Source organism: Filicampus tigris, chromosome 18, assembly GCF_054856515.1.
Source record: "Filicampus tigris isolate MCC_2025a chromosome 18, RoL_Ftig_1.0, whole genome shotgun sequence".
NCBI classification, from domain to species: Eukaryota; Metazoa; Chordata; class Actinopteri; order Syngnathiformes; family Syngnathidae; genus Filicampus; species Filicampus tigris.
In genome coordinates, this window is record NC_141234.1 from 8,291,961 (window position 1) to 8,310,261 (window position 18,301).

At 43.6% G+C, this 18,301-nt stretch overlaps 1 protein-coding gene across 11 annotated transcripts; it reads right to left on the bottom strand.

Annotated features, from left to right (window-relative positions):
* Positions 1-439: 439 nt before the first annotated feature.
* On the bottom strand, positions 440-7,025 carry LOC147132294 (uncharacterized). 11 transcript variants are annotated; one of them, XM_086015445.1, is made up of 14 exons: positions 5,805-7,025; positions 4,643-5,688; positions 4,430-4,535; positions 3,769-4,042; positions 2,786-3,641; positions 2,534-2,699; positions 2,341-2,381; positions 2,219-2,270; positions 2,040-2,129; positions 1,445-1,515; positions 1,280-1,355; positions 1,023-1,159; positions 892-957; positions 440-826 (listed from the first exon to the last, which is right to left on the bottom strand). In XM_086015445.1, the coding sequence occupies exons 5-10, from the start codon at positions 2,860-2,862 to the stop codon at positions 1,465-1,467; spliced, it is 477 nt and encodes a 158-aa protein (XP_085871571.1). In that variant the 5' UTR covers positions 2,863-3,641; positions 3,769-4,042; positions 4,430-4,535; positions 4,643-5,688; positions 5,805-7,025; the 3' UTR covers positions 440-826; positions 892-957; positions 1,023-1,159; positions 1,280-1,355; positions 1,445-1,464. The 11 variants fall into 11 exon arrangements, with proteins under 11 accessions (XP_085871571.1, XP_085871576.1, XP_085871573.1 ...); XM_086015450.1 differs by having other exon boundaries at positions 4,643-4,699; positions 4,965-7,025; XM_086015447.1 differs by having other exon boundaries at positions 2,786-3,234; positions 3,320-3,641; positions 4,643-7,025.
* Between the last annotated feature and the right edge of the window lie 11,276 nt (positions 7,026-18,301).

The following is an 18,301-nucleotide window of genomic DNA, read 5'->3' on the forward strand; positions in this document are numbered from 1 at the left end:
CACTGGGAAAACAATTATCAGACACCTTCCACCTATTTTAACTCCAACCGTATAACTGTCCAGTGTGTATTGCACTTTAACGAAATACATTTTCAAGGTTTCCGCAGGTATCAGCAAATTGAATGCACTTCAGTGACATTTCTAATGCAACTTCAAATTTAACACCCACTGCATACACACATGTACAGTATATATATATATACTAGTTATGATTCCTAATTTTCCCCCCCAAAACACCTTACTATACACAATCTTTTTTTTTTTTTTAAAGAAAAACTCCCTACTATATACATGGTCGATTTTTCCCCCCCAAAAAACTACCATGTATATGGTAAAGGCGTGTGTATAGTAAATACTGAACCGTCTGTTTGACTATATTTTAGTAGTGTTGTAAGCCTTAGGCCATTTTTTAACAATCATGGAATGTTTAGGAAAATGCCACTCTGCACATAATCATTTTTATAAAACATGGCTACATGTACTCCCTCGCCCATGTAAAAAAAAAAAAAAAATTGACCACGTGAAACCATTTCATAATTTTAATGCAAGTACACAGGCACATTTGGAACATACAAAAGGAAAATTCACATGTCGCTTCAGACAAAACACAAACATGTCAAAACGACATTTCAGAGAACAAGTTACTCCAACAAAGCATTGTTGCCTTGACGCACGGCTCGCTACGAAATGCTGTCAGTGTTAGTCAGTGCACACCCGGTGAGTTAGTGACAGAGGAGACAAACACCAAGTGGAAGAAGAAAAACATACTCTCCCTTTCGAGTTGGCGCTTTGCTGTCCGAGCGCCCGCCCCTCTCGTTGGGGAACGCTACGAAAAAGAAGGACTCGTAACAGGCCTCGACATCCATGTCAACGCGCACGACTGACGCTCACCTCGAGAGCCCAGAAGCTGTTCATCTTGGAGCCGTCCTTCCTCTTTTTCATCACGTCGATGGCCTTCTGCGACAAGAACAACATTTTCATTGTGTGTCACTTGCTTCCATATTTGCCATGCGTTTTGTTACCCTTGCATCCGGCTCCTCTTCCACCCTGCTGACTTTTGGAACAGTCACTTTGATTTGGACGCATGCATTTATACTTCTGGCCCTGTTCTGGTTCTCGCAGGTGACTCTCGTACCATTGCGGCTTCTCCACGCTGCTGCTGCAACAGCAACAGAGGATAGAGTTGTATGTCACGAGCCCGTTTCATTGCCGGTTAGCCCCATCTGGCTCATTGGTCATCCTGCAAAACATTTGGTACAATGAGGTGGGCGTTTGTGACCCGATTGGCTGCTTGAATGATACTTCCAACTGGTGGTTCTTTACGCCATCCCACTCCACTGCTGCCGAGTAATAGCCTGTGAAGCAGAAGGGGAAATATGAATCATACTAAAAAACTAATCATGGCCTAAAATCGTATGAAGGTTCATGTCGACTGCAGGCTCACTGATGGCCGATGTGAGACTGTCACATCCGGCTGACTTTTGACCCATCCGGCTCCTTCTCCGCCATGCGCAACTGCAAAAACAAACACCGCTAGTTGTGTGCAGGTCACTTCATTTGTACTCATTACCCTGGTCCAGCGCCTCTTGCTACTGCTCGTCCGGGCCGGTGCCTCCAAAACCCTGAAACATCTTTTATATGTGTTTATCAATATGACTGACGCCTTCCTCAACAGCATACACCAACTTTCAAACTGACATCCTCAAATAACAAAAAGCTGCTCTGGATCCAGACAAGGCAAACAACCAGCTGACCAACTAACTTTCCTTGCCAAAGAGCACTCAACCTGACAACCAGGCTCCTCCTCCATCCTGCAACGACAAGTCAAGTGCATTCGTGGAGCCCTTCAAGCAAAGCCGCAGCGGGCAAAAGGTTTGTGACACCACCACCTCGTGAAGTGAACAGACATAGGAAGGCACCCGTTCCCAGATACCAGGCGGCAACATTCAACAATGTCAACTACAAACATCACGAGTCTCCATTTGACAAGTTCAACACAACAGGCGGACGCCTTCAGTGAAGAAGTTCTTCCTCAGGACCTGGATCGCCCGCTCTGTCAGTAGACGCAGAAGAGTCCAAGCGACGCCTCTCGGGGAAGCGGTCACCTCAGATCTCGTCCTGGTCCGCGGCTGCAGAATCCACAAGGCAAAAAACGTCAGAAATTTAGACAGATTAGCCTAGTTGGATGTCACTTGCTTATTTGATTGGAGGCGTCTACTTCAATGGTTGCCCTCGTCCGTCCTTTCGTCCCATCCGGCTCATCGTCCGGCCTGCAAAACGCATCATGTGCAATTAGTTGTGTACTGCTCACTTCATTGTGTGCGCATGATCAATGATTACCTTCGTGCAGCGGGTCTCCCACTGCCGCCCTGTAGCGCAGCCTGCAAGTAAATCAACAAGGCAGGTACGAGCGAAAAAATGTGAACGTAAAAATCGAACCAGACGACAACACCCCCCCGCAATAAAACCACAAAGAGACATGACTCATCACGGCCAAAGATCTAATGAAGAGTCAAGTCGACTGCGGGCTCACGAAACGGCCGATGGGGCGGGTGCGAGACGGGTACAGTCGGCCACGGCGGTTCCATGCGGGTGATCTCCACTCGTTCAAAGACCTCAACGCATCTGTGCCGATCACGCCGGGCAACGTCGAGGACGGCGCTGACGAAAGCTCTCCAGGAGTTGAGTACGATGCGCTGCTGCTCAGCCAAAAACAAAAATGTATGGGCCACATTGTTACGCCCGACACTTTTCACATTTATTAACATTGGTCGACTTTCCTTACTGACTGACTTTTGAACCATCTGATTCGTCCACCATGCACAACTCCAAACAAAAATAAATAAAACTGGAGTTCTGCATTCCTCATTTCATTCCCACGTCATTTTTGGTTTTATTACCCTCGTCTGCTGGACACTGGTGCCTCTCGTCCAGCCCACTCCACCTTGCAACATAGAAGCATGGGGTACAGTACCACAATTACAGGTTTGAAAAACAGTTCTGTGAAAATGCAAACGTGTGATTGAAAAGATCATCAAAAACATACAACTAGTAGAGTCCAACGTTCAACCAAAACAACTTCATTTTTTTTTCCCCAATGGCCATGTGCATTGTGACCTTCATCCAGCCTTCCCTTTCTTCCTGCTACTCTTCCAATCGACAGTTCAAGCAGAAACTTCATTTGTACTTATTACGCTGCTGTGGTTCGAGATGGGCTCTGGCTCCTCCTCCACCCTGTAACAAGTCAAGTGCATTTGTCTTGCCCTGCATTTACAAAAGAGTTTCAACATCCGACAAAAGGTTTGCAACATCCCCTGACCTAAACCAGACAAGGGAAAAATTCCAAACCCCTTTTGGGCGGGCTTTGCAGATTAAACCGGAGATTGAGGGACCAATCCACTTCCAGGACGACGAGGCTGCAATGGAAGCTGAGTGAGCAACATTTAACACAATGTTTAGTGAAAACAACATGAGACACCATTTCCTGAGTCCAAAGGCTGCAGGTGGACTCCTCCAGAGAAGCGCTTCTTCCTCAAGACCTGGCCCTGTCAATCAACGCAGAATGCTTCACATAGACGTCTCCGGGTTCACCTCCGAACTTGTCCCGGTCGCCAGGCCCTGCATCAGCCTGCAATTCAACGCTGGGAGGGGGGGAAAAGGAACACAACTAAGAACAGCAGTGACAGGTCATTCAAACACCGACGGTAAACAAAATGTGACTGACAAGTCATGAGCCGATTTGTTTTTGGCTGAATGGCCATACTCAACTTGTGCCAAGAGCGGGATGCGTCTAGCCTCAACTACAGACCGGCTCAAGCAAGAACTTTAGACTCCATCAGCTCTCCGGACACCTTCTACACCTGCCCTCATTTCAGTTCAACTGTTTTTGCAGAGCACACAATTGGCATCCATAGCTAAAGTCGACCAAGGCGCACCCCAGAGCTCAACACTCTTCCCCCTCCTCTTCACATGCGTCATGCTTGATTCTTGACTGTATGTGGAATTGCTCCTTTTCCTCTTCCCATTTGGCTCCTCTTCCAGCCTGCAAAACACAGGCAACATTACTTGTGTGCTGCTTACTTCATTTGTACATTTCACTCTCATCCAATCTCTTGACCCAGAGTGTCAACTTCATAAATCTCCACCAAAATTACACACACAAAAAAAAAAAAAACTGTACAATTGCTGCTTGACGCCGACGTTTTCAATAATTACAAAAAATGTTCCTGCTATGAAGTAGATGTGAAATCAAGTTGAGTGTTGATTTGAATATAGCATTGACAAGAGAAATAAATAGGTATAATACAAACAAGCGCAGGCATTCATGGTAAAAAAAAACCAAAACACCTGTTCCCATCTCAGGAATGGAGATTTTCTTTTGATGTAACAGTTATTTTGAGGAGTTAAAAATCTACTCTGTTCGACTTACCTTTCAGTGCGGAGAGTGAGCATGTCCCTTCAGCTCACTTTTGGAATTCACAAAAGTTGTTTTTGTTGAGGCACAAGTGAATGGTGCATAACAGTACAGTCTGGACCTTACAATTGAAGATGAAAAGAAAAAAACCGTTAGACAAGAATAGAAATTTTCATGTATTCAATGTGTACACAGTTGCATCCACAAATGTCACAAACTTATTTTCACCTTGTCCGAGGTCCTCCTGCTCACTTTGTATTTATGGATACTGCGTTATTTTAAGTTCTACAGAGAAACAAAAAACAGAAATTAAGTTTGTAACTCAACATGTTTTTGTAATAATTAAGAGGCAGTTTCTAAAGAAAATGTGTGAGTGTTTAAAGCCATTTTGATACAGCATTGTATTTGCGACTGGAAAGACACCATTGTGGCCAACTCTAGCCAATTATCAAACCAAATTAATCTATCTTAATACTTATTTGCACTCTAACTCTTGAAATTGGCGATACAAGTACACAAGAAAAGGTTCATATCATTTAGCACAACTTACCCCAAATAGGACAGATTAGCCAGTCCAAAAATTGTGCGGAGCACCAGTCAAGTTTAGCCGTCCAAATAGGATGAAGTGTCCCCTCCGACCGCAAAACAGAGGAACGAATGCTCGCAAAATGTTACTAGGTTGGTCATGTACCAACCAGCAGTGGAAGTCGCAATTTTTGGCTGCATTTGGAGCGGAAAAGATTTAAATGTAAATTTCTGACAATCGTGCCAAGGGTTGGACAAAATCACATTCACAAGTTTGCAAAAATATTCAAGGAACATTAATTGCACATTGGTCAACAACCCACCACATAAAAAAAGAAAAAGCAACAAATGCATTAGGCCTTCCTCAAATTGGGTGAGGGGGCAAAAAAAAAAAAAGGACCCTGACAATAAAGTGTATAAGACCAGACAAAGACATTAGTAAAAACCCAGGGGGAAAAAAATAGTCAGATACCACCTGAAATAAAATATACCATATTAATCAACACCAACAAATAAACAACTCTTACAGTTCAATCCCCAAGTACAAAGTCATCAAGTCTCATAAACACAAAAAAAATTAAAATAAAAACAAGAGCTGGCCAGCATTATAAAAAAAAAACTAAAAAAAAAAAACGTTTGTGCCGTTTTGTTTGCCACGACTTTAAACTGCTAAATAAGGCAAAGGAAATTTGATTGTGACTGTTATACTCAAACCTCAAATGCTGTTGCCTCCCTCAAGTGTGCAAATCCTGCAACAAAACAAAATGGCATTGTGAGAAAGTCCAACAAACGACAAACATTTGCTTGTGTGCTTCGCTGGCTGAGAAAACGCCACGTCTTCGTCGTCGCCGCCATCTTGCCGCACCTGTGCAATGCACGTGATTCCTCTCGTGCACACCTGTCACCAATTGACTTGCAGGCCTGACGTCGCGTGCGCCAGTCCAATCCATTTTTTCTTTTGCTTGTTCAATGGCGCTGCTAAATCAAGCAAAGGAGGTAAATTGTGACGTGCTGTGCTCTAACACTGTTACGTTCCTCAAGTGTGCAAATCCTGCAACAAACAAAATCGCATTGCGAGAAAGTGCAACAAACGTCGTCGTCGCGACCGCCACCTTGCAGCACCCGTGCAATGCACGTGACTCCTCACGTGCACACCTGTCTCCAATTGACCTGCAGGATTGACGTCACGTCCGCCGATCCGATCCAACCTTCTGCACACCAACGCCACCCCGTGACCTGTCACGGTGACTGCTTTGGCTATCCGTGGAAATTACATGCGACAAAATGAAAGTGAGTCACATGCCATCAAGTACGGCGACCTGGCTATGATTACACATCATCGTCGTCTTCAGGCGCCACGTTGTCGCCTTCTCTTGGTCAGTAGGAGAAATGCTGTCGGTGACCACATCCGGGAATCCAAAATAAATAGACGAGCTGTTTTTCCATTTGTGTCCTGTGCTATAGAGGTATATTTACGTTGTAGAAATAAAAATAGAAAATAAAACAATTATTCAATTTAATCCTTAACACGCTCCAAACAATAAATTCAAGCTGCATTTCAATTTTGATGTTTCTAATTTACAAAGAAAAATCAAATTTAAAAAAAATCAAACCCGCCCTTTTTCTATTATTAATATGTGCTTCCATATGTCATACTCAACCCAAACAAACACAGAACACGGACCCATTTCTCATTACACCGTCTCTGTCAGATGACCTTTCAGCAAAATAATAATAAAAAAAAACCATCACAATACGAAAACTCGAAATCGTCCCCAAAACGTAATGGCTTTCAAACTTGAGGGGACGTAATGCTAGAAGTCTTCCACAGAGTCAGGAAGTGGTGGCACCACTCAGACAATTAAAATGTCCAATAGAGCTCAGAGATTTACCCTCAAGCTAGTTTCCACACTTTTAAAAGCGTGTTTAAAGCATGCGGGAGGAGCAAAACGGCATAGACGACTTTTCCTCTCCGTTTCATTTAAAGCAAAGACAGCACGAGGTTCCACTTCCACCGCAGTCATCAGAACACACATCCTCCCAAGCCCCTCCAATCGTCACCCTCGCCATGCTGGGTGCCTGTCTGCTGCCCTCTTGCACCATCCCCCCCCCCCCCCCCCCCCCTTTCTCACCCCCCATCCCACACAAACACTTGCACACTCTCTTGTCTGTGTGCTTCTCTCAGGAGGAGGAGCATTAACAGCTCGGGGCAACGAGGTGCTGATAAGGGGACAGGAATGTGACACGAGCTGGGGCCGATGACCGCTGATAACATGAGGTGTGCGCGCGCGATTATGTGGGTTCATATATGTGTGCGTGTGCGTGTGAGGCCCATCTTCACTGTGTGTGCAGGAATGATGGGGAGGGAGGGGGGACGCATAGTTATCAGCTCTGTCTATGTCAGCACCTCCATCTGGTATCAGCTCTCTGGCCAGCCATGATGTGCACGTGCAAGTGCGTGTGCGTGTGTGTGTGTGTTCATGGGTCTGTCTAGTGAGCAGGAAGTGCAGTCTGGCTTGTGAACTGGTGACACGTGACCACTTTTGTGTCTCGCGGCCTTTACGCGTGTGCGTGTCTTCTTTGTGTGTGCGTGCGCGCGTCTATTATTAATATGATCGCGATTATTAGTATTGTTATTATCACAGCACACCATTCCATGTTGTATGCTCACTCAAGGGAGTTGTGGTTGTCACCATGCCAACATTGCGAAGAGCTGCTGAAGCTTGGCAAGCGCAGCGTCAGTCCTCTGCTGCCAACTACTGGAGAAATGTTAGTACAACACGTATTGATGTGACGCTCTCACTCAATGGCTTCACCCTCCACATATATTAATACGACTGTAACAATTACAAGTGTAATTTAAGATAATGCCTGACAACAGACAAACAGAGGAAATCTTGTGAGTGGATTGTGCGCCAGGCCTCGCGGTTTCCTACACACTAAAAAATAAATAAATAAATAAAAGCTGGGCTCTTTTCCTCACCCACTCGCTGTGTGGCTTTTAAACAGATTGGGTTACTTTTCCCTTAAATTGGGTTAGTTATTTTGACTCAGGATGGATAATAACATCCAGTCAGGTCCCAAAGCAAGACAGCTGGTTGCATCAGGAAAGGCATCTGGTTTAAAAACGGTGCCAATAATATTATGCGAGTGATTGGACTGATCAAAATCTTGACCAATTGTGCTGGGTCAAATCCACAAACCAATGCCCAGGATTGGGTTAGCTACTTCACCTAATTCGGGTTACTTTTATTATTAAATAGACCTCACGATAAGAACTAAAAATCATTTTAAAAAATCATTTAAAATAATAATGTCGCGTTTCAATTTTGGGGTATGATTGGCAGCGGTGTAGAACTTTCATTACTGAGATATGTTTCTAATTTGCTACTGGCATTATCTTGCTAGAAGGACAAGAACCTGACTAAGAATGGCACATTTGTTTGACTTGCACACAAAATGTGCGATGGTTACTTTATCATTCAGTGGAATGATCGATCATCACTAAATCCAGTGCAAAGCAATATAACCGTGTTGAGGAACCAACGAGCGCATCCAATCATTTGTTACCCAAAAAGTCAAATCGCCGCTCTCTGGAGATGCTCAATGACATTCATTTCTTCAGTCACATCCCTCAGAGTGCCCTGTGCTATTGCTTATTTTGCCCCCTCCAAAGTGTATTGCGCAAGAGATCCCCAAAGGCTATAATAGCAGTTGCCGTACAAACACACATAAACAAACAGCATATATGCTGCAATTCCGGCACATTCCCAGCACTGAAACAACCGCGTGCCCCAAAATACCCCCGCTGAAACGTTGGAAAAGTCGATTTTATCATTCCAAATATATGGAAATGATGTGGATACATGATTCATATGGACAAACCCTGAAATAAGTCATTCCAAATAGGTCATAATAATTATAGAGAGTGCTCCTTGTCGGCCATTATCATTCAAGCGCATCTTTGCACTGCAAGGACAAAGCAAACCCTCGGATATAAGCGCACGCCTGTGTGCGAGTGTGTGTGTGTGTGTCTGTGTGTGTGCGCGTGTGCGTGTCTGTACGTGTAGGTTTGACAACAGAATGTAGTTTAAGTTTAAGGTCAAACTAAATGGATTTTAGTAGAGTAGAGTACGTCTCCAGGAAATGAATATGTCATTTGTACTGTGCTTTCAAGCTAAAAGATCATAACTGCCAATATCACATTTATTTTGACCTCTCCCAGAATATACAAAATATGATTTTAGTTGTGTTCTACGCTATTATTAGTGGCGTAACACACTGGCCTATATCCAACGTGCACGTGTGTATATGAAGGGTGAAGCAACAAAAATTGCAGTTTTCATTTTACCAAAATGAATATGCTAGTGTTGTACTTTTCTCATAATAGCAACTCATGTATCTCTTTTTGACTTTTCAGTGTACACGAATGCCTTTGTGGATGTGAGTTAACACATCCACGTCATCTGCAACCGACAGAAAAGCATGCAAATAAAACCAATAAAATAGCGGTTATTCCCCAAATTTAATATCGGTGATTCAGTATCCAGACCTCCCAATAAAACACAGTAGTAAATGGCTCGTGGCTTTAAGCCGACCATAAAGTTAAGTGTTCCTAATAGTTATAAATGAGTGGCCGCCCACTTCCGTTTGTTTATTGGCTGACGTCCCTCGGCCCTCTGGATGCTTCCACTCATAGAAAAAGTGGCTGCAAAATGAGATTAGACTCTGACATTGGCCCCACATCATCCGCCGGCGCGGCCGTGCCGTGAACTCTAACCCGGGCGACGAGGCTCGCTCGTGGGGATGAAGCAGAGGCGGGCGGGCGCGCTCCCTGAAGCGACGGGCGCGCGCTGCCTGCCCGAGAAGAATTAGTCATTCAAGTGTGCCATCTACTGGCCGTAAAACGTAACGACGTTGTCATGTGCAGTTATTATTAAACTTGATATATATATATATATATATATGTTTACAAAAAAAATTCTGACTTTCAAAACAGTACAGTTACGTTTTGGTTGACAGTGTCAGAGGTACTAATTTTCTACTGTACTATTACTACGAGTTATCGACTGTTTGGGTGAAACTTTCGACACATTTTGTGACAGCAATAAATGTTAGCTAAATGTCATTCTTTCACCTTGATATTTGACGAAAATATTTTTAAACTGTCATTCATAGAAGTGCACTTTGAGATGTTTCTCATTAGAAGCAATAATGCAGTATTTTACTGATACAAACGACTAAAATGGTAATCGCACTTCGTTGAACTAGTACCTCCAAAAACTTTTTGAAAATGTATAATTTACATTATACGCGAGAGGAGGAAAAACGGGTTCATTTTATATGCAACAGCATTTTATTGCACACTCAGGACTCATATCGTGAGTTTAGAAGTTCAAGACTTAAGACAAAAGGTCTTAAGCGTGCGAATGTATGTGTGCGCGATCTTATATGAAATACACTAGTAGAAACATATCAATTTAAAGGAAATTATTGGTAAATAAAGTGGGAAACTCTCATTTCAGTCCATTTCACCCATAAAATTGATGACATGATCTTTCTTAACAGTGCCAACAGGCCTTAAATGACTTGGAAGATAATGCAAGGAAAAAAAAAAATCAATACATTCTTTTGTCCTTCTATTACCCAACAGTTATGAGTTAGGGCCAACATTTTTTATGTGCTCTTCACTTGTAGTTTATGTCAAAATCACAACACACTGAACACTCGCTATTACATCTTAATGTACTTGTTTTGTGCACCACGTAACTAATTTACTTCAAACTGCGTCAATAAGGTCAAAATATACTGAGAATACTTTACTGGAAATCACATTTGCAAAAAATGCCTGTCAATAATCACACACAAATGAGTTGTGATGATGAATTCGAGATAAGAACTTAAACGTAAATAACCAGTATAATACAATTATTAACTATGATAATATTTCAAAAATGCTCTTTTTCCAAACGCGAATTGCAAGCTTTGCCTATTTGGGAGTCCACAGTAACGTATGTATGATAAATTGCAGGGTTTTTTTCTCCACCACTTTCATTTGGTGGCTGCAGTACTAGGTTATGTCCGCTAGATAGCAGTAAAACCTTAATATTTGATTGACTGCAACGCAAAAAGTGCCGGTGGAGTTTATCAAAGGTCATTCTGGATTCTGTTTAACACGTTTCGGCACATTTAGTGAAAACGACGAGAGCAATACATAGTTTTACTCTATTTGGTGTGCAGAGGACACTAAAATCCAAAATGAAACAGCAAAAAGTGTGTCGATTGTCGCCTCAGAGAAGCTTTACCTGATTTGTTGACAATCCAATCAACACTCTTTACTGTGTCCCTGTTGCTCGTCAGACGGATTCCAATACGAACTCCATCTGCATCATCTGGACATAAAAATGTTTGCCTCCCAATCATCTGCGCTGTCGTCCTGTTAAAGGAAATTAAATGCAATGTGTAGGCAGCTTGGGGCAGACTATAATTAATAACAACTGCTTACCGCGTCGTTGGGGCCACGTTGGTTAATGGTGTTGTTTATTGTGTGCCAGGGACCCGCCGCTTGCGCTGCATCAATCCCGGTGTCAGCGGCCGGGCCCCGGTGTCGTCGAGGAGTGATGCTCGGGCGTGATTATAACAGAATAAAAGGACGTAATGAAGTGCTTTCCGCCCTGTTCTTCTCAGTCAGCCACCTCCGTGCAGCCTTGATGGGCCTCCTCGCTATCTCATCACCATTCTCGCTCTATTCCCCCCCCCCCTCCCCCCATCATAACGTTCATCGAAAGTTGAATTGTTTAAAATGCTAATAGCTTGACAATGGGGGGGGCATCCTTTAAATGATGCATCAATATGTAAATAATAGTATACGTTTCCATATTTGACACGCGTGTGCTGCTGTATAGATAGATAGGCTCTGCACACGCTGGAGAGAAGGAAAAGGATGGGGGACTAATGGAACAGGTTGGGGGTGATTAATTGGAGAAATAGAGAGTTGATTGTAGTAATTAAACAAAACAAGGTAAAGCAAACGACTGGGCTGCCATCTGGGCCCGCAGGCGCAAAGCACGTTCATTTACCCACTGCCAAGCACACCATTTATTTATCCATATGAAGATACCAGGGAAGCGGCTGGGCTCCACCACGTGTGGGAGTTTAGATGGTGGATTTGAATATTTTAGACATCAAGTGAGTCAACATTTGAGAGCACGACTTGCTTCTGTGTTGATGTCATATATCTCAATACGGAGTTTGAACGCATTCTTCTGTCACACTTTGGCGGCACTCGCGCAATCTGATGACAGACTTATGACTCTTTGAGATAGAAGCCGTCGTTCTGCGTGGTGGCTGTGAACGCGACTCAACTCACTTCGCAGCGAGCAGCAGTTTGGCAGACAGTAAACAACTAAAAAAAAAGAGGCTTCAAGCTGTTTATTGCCACTTCCAGTTGAAGCCTACTGTCAAACTAAACATAAAATAGAGAATTACATGTGTGTTAAAAAAACAACAACAACATTATTGACATTTAAATGTCTCGATTCAATCTTTCAAAGTTGTGCATAAGTACGATTTTATGGTTGTCAATAGTCTCAAATCTCAACCTAAATAATAATTTAAAAAAATAATTTATCGAATGACCCTCGTGGTGGTTTTGTGGTTGTAGTTAGGACTCTTAAGAGCAGATGCATGCTATCACAACTTTGACCAACATTTGATTTGAAATGGCATTATAAAGTCTTGAATGTAACTAACCTTAAGCTGTAGAAGCCTTGGATACTCACCGGCATACTGTATATTCTTTATCCTCCGCGAAGAACTGCCATAGCCTTTCTTGTTCCTGGGTAAGATATTTAAATATTAGAAATCCATCTCTGCCGTTCAACACCATAAGCATATTGTAAATGAACACTTCTCTGACAGTATCAAAAGTGAGCTTTGATATCATTGTGATACAGCTCCCGTATTGGTTCTTATTCGATGCCGGTGTAGCTTAATCCATTTAAGGTCATTATTTTAAAGGCAGTCAAACTTGGGTAAACTGGCAAAATGAGAAATGCATCGTTGAAAAGGACCACAATTGTGTATTGGTTGTAAATCATTAGATGAGCAAATATATAGTTTTGTTTGCAAAGCAACAGCATGCCTGCCTGTAAAAAGATTTTTTTTAAATGATGTAACAAATATGCATGTTTGTCTCAAACGTAAATTTGCATATGACACGGCCTCACAGTGCGATCATCTCGGCCGCCGAGTGATGCCATGATGGAGATTAGATGTGCAGAGAGGCGGAACAGAAACACAGATGGAACTAAATAATTAACACGCGCACATTTCAACAAGCACGTGTACATATACACACACACGTGCACGTTTATGCACACATATTGGTACGCTGGCTGTGTGTTATTTTTGAAGTCACTCAACCATTGGGTAAATCTGGTCTCTTCATTTTTCCGGGCCCTTCAGAGAGAAGTGTGAGGGCTGTGGCGTTCGCATATGAAATTGCTTACATTATATGCAGCAATGTTTTTCCAATGGGCTGGAACATATTAAGCTGAAAATGAATAGCAGGTCTCCTCGACACCATGTTGCGCCGCGGCTTAGCCTTCACTTCCCCTTCTGCCTGTGCTCCATCATAGCGACAGCTGTCACTTTTAGAGCGGCTGTCGCCTCGTGTGTGCACTTGTTGTGCACGTGTGTGTTTGGCCATATAGGTGTGTGCGTGTGTGTGTGTCAGTATATGTGCAGTGGCCTTCGTCTGCAGGTCATGTGTGCAGACAAAAGGCTCACGTCTCTCTGACTCTGGCTGGAAGGTGAGCCAAGCACATCTGTTTGGTGCGCAAAGCGGGGAGCCGTTCCAATGATGTGCATAAACACCCTTATCGTAAATACGGCGTCGTTTATGTAACACGGCAGGTACATGGTGCATGCATTAAAGCGTTGGTGTTTGGATACATTTGTATGTATATGTGCGTGTGGCCACATATGCATATTTATGCGTTTGTGGGTGTCAGACTGGAGTGGGGGGGGGGGGGGGGGTGCTCATTGGTATGCTGAGTGAATCCAGTTCCCCTGTGGTGCTGGGTGGGATAGGAAGCATCTGTCACCTCTGCAGAGATCCAGCATGCAGCCGACTTAACCCTTAAAGTGCTGCATCACCTGAGGGCGAGCGAGAGGAGGGAGTGAGGGAGAGAGAGAGAGAGAGAGAGAGAGAGAGAGAGAGAGAGGGGGGGCGGGGGCAAGAGAGAGAGAGAGAGAGAGAGAGAGAGAGTGGGCGAGAGAGTGAGAGATTTCTATTGGTGGAACCCCTCCAGGTGGGTGGAGCTGGTGACAAGCGGTGTACAGGACTGATGGATTAAAGGGAGGAGCCAGTGCAGACATGCATGACCTATCCTGGCAGGGGGAGGGGGTGTGGCTTCGTTGCCGTAGAAACGTAATACCTTGCTGAGCTATTGGTGGGCTGAGGAAATTGCTGACATATAGCTCTGCCTCACTGTTTCCTCTCTATCTCTTTCGACTCTACCCTTAGGCATACACACACACACACACACACACACACACACACACACATCACACCCGTGACAAGCACGCAGTGTTGTGCTCTGCCCGGCAGGAGTGTGTCCAACATGGGGTATCTATAACTATTCAATTTCCCCAACTCATCCGAAAGTCCATGTTGCTAATGTCACGTACGCGTGTCAATGTGTCGTAAATCCAAATGAATGAGACTCTTCTGGCTCTAAATGCAACTGCCAGGCATAATCAACGGCAATGTAAAGAACATTTTATGATACAGTCAGAAGAAAGAAACCTCTTTCCGTTCTTTTCGTGTGTGTGTGTGTGTGTGTGTGTGCGTGCGTGTGTGTGTGTGTCCTCCGGGTGTCATTGAGCTCCGGTATAAATCAGATGGTATGCGAAGGTCTGGCTGCGGTAAATTAGCCCGGTTTTAATTGTGTCTGTAATAAATGACTATAATTAGTCAAGGCTCTTCCTCGGCCTCTACCGCCCTGACATAATCATCTTCTGAAACCAAACCACATCTCTTTGCCTTCCATGCGGCCATATTTCATCTCTCTGTGGCCTGGAGGGACAGGAGGGATCTTCTCCTCCTCCAAGGATCCCCTCTCTTCTTGGAAAACCCAACCAGACAAAAGGATCCTCCTTTTTGTCCATTATCAGTCTCTGCTCGAGTTTCGGACATATCTAATTTGGTGGATTGACAGATTAATAATGTATACGCTATAGGGAAATGATTACATTTGGTACCTTCTTTGGAATAGGTGATGTCATTCAATTTTTTTTTTAACGCGCAAAACGGTGGCAGCAAACGTCACAACAGAACAGTGTCTTTTTTTTTTTTTTTCCAAAAAGGATGCTATGAGCTTTTTATTGGCACTCAAAGTATAAACAGAATTACACATTGCTAGCTTAATGCTAACATACAAAGCAAAACGCTATAGACAGGGTAATGAAACTAGCATTGTTGCGATAGTTATCACCCTTGAAACGGCAATCGGGTGAACAAATGTAGCAATACTCAGTGGTTCTTTGCAGAGGATAACCAATATATGCCTACCACTGCGGCTTACTAAGTCACTTAGTTGTGAAACTCATGTTTTATGAAAGTTTTTAATATACTGCCACCGGGTGGTTAAGGTGCACAGTCAATGGCATTGTGGCCATGAAATCATGATACACACTTAATTTATGTCCTATTATATTACAGTATGTTTACATAGTAAGTACAAGTACAATATTGTAAGTAGATGTTTTTTCCGCACACTTTAAAGAGTGAATACTTGTCTGAACGTGTCGATCACAAATTAGCATTATTTGCAACATCTCTAAATAGTTGCCATATATCTTCTACGAACACACTTTGCAAAAGATTAGTGAAGAAACTTGGAAGTGGCGTGACGTATTACATGATGTACAGCGATGTTCCGCGAGAAACATCCGCATGGTGTCAAGAGTTAAATTTAAAGTCTGTTTTATAGCCAAGACGAGAGCAACACGTGCTCCATTTGGCGTACACGTTCATGTTACGTTCCAACGTGTCAATCAAATTGTCAAACCGTGCCAAAGAAACTGCTTATCAACTTCACACTGCAATATTACATTCCCCAAACAAATAATGTCAAATCGGTCTCGACGTCTTATCTTGCATTCACAGAAACAAGTTTGCCACAAAGGGGGAGTAGAGGACAGGACAGCCTCTTTGATAATTTACCTAAATCAGGACATGGGCGTGAGTGACAACGGGCGGTCCAGCGGGTTCCGACGTAGCTGATGGGCCTCGCCTGATAAGGTAGGACAAAACTGAAAAATGTTGCTGCAGGGGGGATCCATGCGCTGATTAGGCCAACGTTCGATCCCTCCGAGCGCCGATTCATCAGTGTCCACCGGCGGCGCGTGACGGCCTTCCCGGGTGTCAGCGCGGTCACATCGCTGCCAGGACCTCGCCAATCTCTGTCAGGCGGAATAAGCGTCCTGGGGGGGGGGGGGGGGGGTGCTTGGTTCGGGTCAAGTCGTTCCGCTTTCATTTTAACGCCACCAAACGGTGCCCCATCTAGATGAACATAGCTGATACAGTTTGCACAAGTGCGCGACTTCAACTGAAACCGACCCCGCTTGCAGGCCGCTCCATTTGGAGATGTGATTTGACCCCGCCGCGTCACCCATGTCACCAATCAGGAGCGCTTTTGTCAAAGCACAGGTAACCGTGACGATTCTAATCCCTCGGCAATCGGCCGCTCATTCATCACTGCTGAGGGGGGGAGGAAAGCGATGGGGGAGGGGGCGGGGGGTTGAGAGTCACAGACAGGGCCAACGGTGCAGACAAATGGCCCCCAAAATTCAGTATTAATCAGCTACTGATTTGCTGCCCCTTTAAAGCCAATACCACTTAAGGGATGGAGATAGGGAGGAGGAGCGAGGTGCTGGAGCGATGAGGGGAAGAGAAGCGTGAGATGGAAAACAAGGAGAGATAAAGACGGGAAACAAATGAAGGAATGATAGCCAAGAAAATCAACGGAGAGTATCTTATTGTAATCTGCTGTTGCGCTGTTGGCCACAAGGTGAAAGGCTGCTTAAGGTCCCCGCAACACCACACATACACGCACGCGCACGCGCACACACACACACACACTCATATTGCAAACTGCACAACACCCCCAACTCTTGTTGATTTGTCACTGGAGTTGATCAATAGCTGTGATGGAAACAGATTCAGCTCAGATGGATTAAACGTCCCACTGGCTCTGACGTTATTTTCCCATTAAGAGAAGGCTAATCATTACACACAAACACATTGAAATACACACACTGAAAGTACATACCGTGTATATGTATACATATAGTGCCGTTATCACTGTTTTATACGCATGGTGATGCCTGCTAAAGAAGTTGTGAAGTACCAACAGTAGGACTATTGATTTTGGCCTGTTTTCCTCGCATGCTGGGCTGAAACTGGAATGAAAATCTATATTCAGTGTTACCTTTTTTTTGTACTTTACTCCAGTATTTTATAGTTACTTCTAAAAAAAAAAAAATTTAAAAAAAATACCATACTTGAAAATAATACAATAATTATATTTGGAGTATAGTTCTTATTTAATGGACTTACAGAGAGGAGTTTTTAGTTTTCAAAAATGTTTGTTTTTGTCATCATATTTATTAAAACTGTCATTATGACCTGACAGTAGAACATGATAAATGTGTGTAAAAATCAGCTAGTCAACTAATTTGACTGAAGAAACCACTGTCCCTGAGGAAAAACAACCAATCAGATGTCAGTAATTTTCTGTGCACTCACATACACCCCCCCCCCCCCCCCCCACACACACATTTTACCTTTGGGCTTCAAGAGCTTTGCTGAAACTATGGCAGAAAATTCACAAAACAATATGAGAGAATCGTGTAATCGTGCAAATGTGGGCGTGGCTTTGGTCAGCGATTTGTGGGGAGGCGGGTTGAGGGTTGTGATTAATGACTTGAGGCTACATTCAAATCTTGCTAGCAGCTTTAACATTGCCAACGCCCGCTTTAAGCTCCAGTTTTAAAAAAAAAATAAAAATGAAAAAATAAAAAAATATGCTGACATTGCAACAAGAAACCATGTAATCATTTGTAATTATGCAACAAAACCATCACAATATTGTTCAAGTCCTATTTTTGGCTGTGGTTTAAAGTGTTGTGAAAAGCATGGGGAGCGGGATATAAATGTGTTTGTTAAATCGTATATGGCCATCCATCAAGTTACTGATATATCAACAAAGAAACCACAAAAAAAAAAAATCACAAGCACTGGAGGGGGAGGAAAGTCACATTTGCGAAATTCTGTGGGAATCGTGAACATTAGAA

Coding starts and splice junctions, on each gene's coding strand:
- LOC147132294 (XM_086015445.1), bottom strand. CDS start 2,862: ATGCAGAACTCCAGTTTTATTTATTTTTGTTTGGAGTTGTGCATGGTG. Junction 2,700..2,785: donor GATGGTTCAAAAGTCAGTCA/GTAAGGAAAGTC, acceptor TTGGCTGAGCAG/CAGCGCATCGTACTCAACTC. Junction 1,516..2,039: donor TGACAGAGCGGGCGATCCAG/GTCCTGAGGAAG, acceptor TTGTTTTTGCAG/TTGCGCATGGCGGAGAAGGA.